Source organism: Penaeus chinensis, chromosome 39 (genome assembly GCF_019202785.1).
Source record: "Penaeus chinensis breed Huanghai No. 1 chromosome 39, ASM1920278v2, whole genome shotgun sequence".
Taxonomy (NCBI): Eukaryota; Metazoa; Arthropoda; class Malacostraca; order Decapoda; family Penaeidae; genus Penaeus; species Penaeus chinensis.
This window is the reverse complement of record NC_061857.1, coordinates 7,947,744-7,950,243: the sequence shown is the minus strand read 5'-3', so window position 1 is coordinate 7,950,243 and position 2,500 is coordinate 7,947,744. Positions and strand designations below refer to the sequence as shown.

General features: G+C 42.5%; 1 protein-coding gene across 1 annotated transcript in view; it reads right to left on the bottom strand.

The window, feature by feature from the left end:
- LOC125046435 (synaptotagmin-7-like) overlaps positions 1 to 2,500 on the bottom strand; it is a 563,604-nt gene that overhangs the window by 500,912 nt on the left and 60,192 nt on the right. Inside the window, exon 2 of the mRNA XM_047644211.1 lies at positions 594 to 638. Within this exon, the coding sequence (XP_047500167.1) occupies positions 594 to 638 (45 nt within the window). The remainder of the gene's footprint in view (positions 1 to 593; positions 639 to 2,500) is intronic.

Below are 2,500 nucleotides of genomic sequence, written 5' to 3'. Positions count from 1 at the left end.
AAGGGAATGAGAACAGGTGGGAACTGGCAAGAGCTCAGTCAGGTCCTCTCGGCAGGTGTGCATAATTAGTATACAGGTGATGGAGGGAGCGCTCGACCGCTACTGTGCAGCCTCAGGCAGTATGTACAGTGTTAACCAAATCTAACCATCAAAGTGTATAGGCAGGGCATGTGGGGATGTGAAGGGCACGATCTGATACCCAGACACATCTCCAAATGCTGCCTGGAAGCTATGTGTATACGGAATATCAAACATATTCCATTTCTTTTGAATATAATGTCTTAAAAAAAAAAACATTAGTATCAGGTGTCAAAATGGTTTGTGAAGTTGAAAATGACTAAATAATGCTGAAAGGACTTTGGTCTGATTTTTTTTTTTCTGAATGTACAAAGAACTTAAAATTTATGTGTAGTGAGGTTTCAACAAAATGAAAATGTGTGCCAGTGCATATTACCTTTGATGATTAGGAAAATATACAAAGAATAAATTAGGAAAGACTGATAAAATGTACTAATATACTCGTGTTACGAGTGCATAGAGAATGGACAACTGGTTAAAGGTGCCTTGACAAAACTAAAACTCCTAATCCTTACTTTTGGAAACCTTTGCATATTTCAACCGTTTGAGCCGCTGCCTCGCTGAAACACAGAAAGTAGGAAACATGTTAGTAAAACCGAAGTCTTCTCTCGGATACACACAGCCTCTTCTGTCTTGCAAGCTGCCACAAGAGGGGGTTACTCAGGCCTGTTTAATCACGGGGGAGAAGATATAGATCACTGAATGCTCGCTTGCCTATGTTCCTTGGCTCTCTTTAATTACGTCCTTCGCGGGTTTCGCCTTCTTTCCGTTTCTTGCTCTCTCTCTCTCTCTCTCTCTCTCTCTCTCTCTCTCTCTCTCTCTCTCTCTCTCTCTCTCTCTCTCTCTCTCTCTCTCTTCTCTCTCTCTCACGAGGTAATCTTCATATTTTAAAGATAAATTCGGAAAATAAATTTCCAGACAACCTGACCATTTACTTTTGGATGAAGTAGAGGAAGGGGAAAGTAAGGGGAGTGGGGAGAGGAGGGGAAGGAAAAGGAGAAGGGGAAAGGGAAGGGGAAAATGAAGGTAAGGAAAAGGGGAGGTGAAGGGGAAATGGGATGGAACAGAGGAAATGGGAAGAAAAGTAGAAACAAGAAGAAAAGAGAAGGAAAAGGGGAAGATGAGAGGAGGAAAAGAGTAAAGGGAAGGAGTATGAGAAAAAAGTAAAGGAGAAGGGACAAGGAATGGGGAGATAAGGTCACGCCGGACCTGAGCCAGCGAGCTCTATTATTCATCACAAGCTTTAGTCTTAAGTACTGCATCTTACATGAAAATGGCTGTTATGGTCAATACAACTTTCGTTAATTACGGGACAGAAGTTCCTAATTTTGGTCTTAATAACGATTAGTTTTTTTTCTGCGCATCAAACGAGGAGTAAAAAGTATTCATGACCAATTCAAAAAGCTAATTTAACCATTTAAAGAGCTTGCATTTCTAATTTCTGTTCTTTCCTTTTCCCCTCCTTGTTTCTCTCGTTCTTTCTATTTCCCAGTTTCTTTTCCCCCTTTCTTTCTAGCTTTCTCTTTTTCTTTTTCTTTCTCTTTCTTTTTCTCTCTCTATTACTCTTTCTTATTCTTACTCTCACTCTTTCTCTCTCTCTCTCCCACCTTTTCCCTCATTCACCTGCAACTCTCTCTCTCTCTCTCTCTCTCTCTCTCTCTCTCTCTCTCTCTCTCTCTCTCTCTCTCTCTCTCTCTCTCTCTCTCTCTCTCTCTCTCTCTCTCTCTCTCTCTCTCTCTCTCTCTCTCTCTCTTTCTTCCACCCTTCTCCTCTCCCCATCTTTCTTTTCCCTTCATTCCCCCTCTTCAACTTCGCAGTCAAAATATAATGAAGCGATGAAGTTCGGATGGAACTGTGATGGAATCTGCGATGGAATACGAACGACTTGAAGGGGATGTGAAGAGGAGGACGAGATGGATGCGTGGGGAGGGAAGGGAAGGGGAGGGAAGGGGAGGGAAGGGGAGGGAGAGGAAGATTAAATGGAAGAGGAAGAGGAGATAGAATAGGAGGAGGAAATAGAAGAGGAAATGAAAGAGGAAGAGGAAGAGGAAATATAAGAAGAGGAAGAGGAAGTGGAAGAGGAAGAGGAGAAGGAAGAGGAAGATGGAATGGAAGAGGAAGAGGAGGATGAAATAGAAAGGAAGAGGGAGAGTAGGATACATATAAGAGGGAGAGGAAGATGAAGATGAAGAGGAGGAAGAGGAAGAGGAAGAGAAAGAGGAAGAGAAAAGGAAATGGAATAGGAAGAGAAAATAAAACAGGAAGAGGAAGAACAAGTAAGAAGAAACAGAGGCGAAAGAGTAAGGGCAGAAATACGATAAGCAACAAGAGAAGGAAAGAGATAGGGAGTGGGAGAAGGAGGAATAGGAGGAAGAGGAGGAGAAGGAAGATCTCGCTGTTGAGGAGGAGGAGAAGCAGGAGA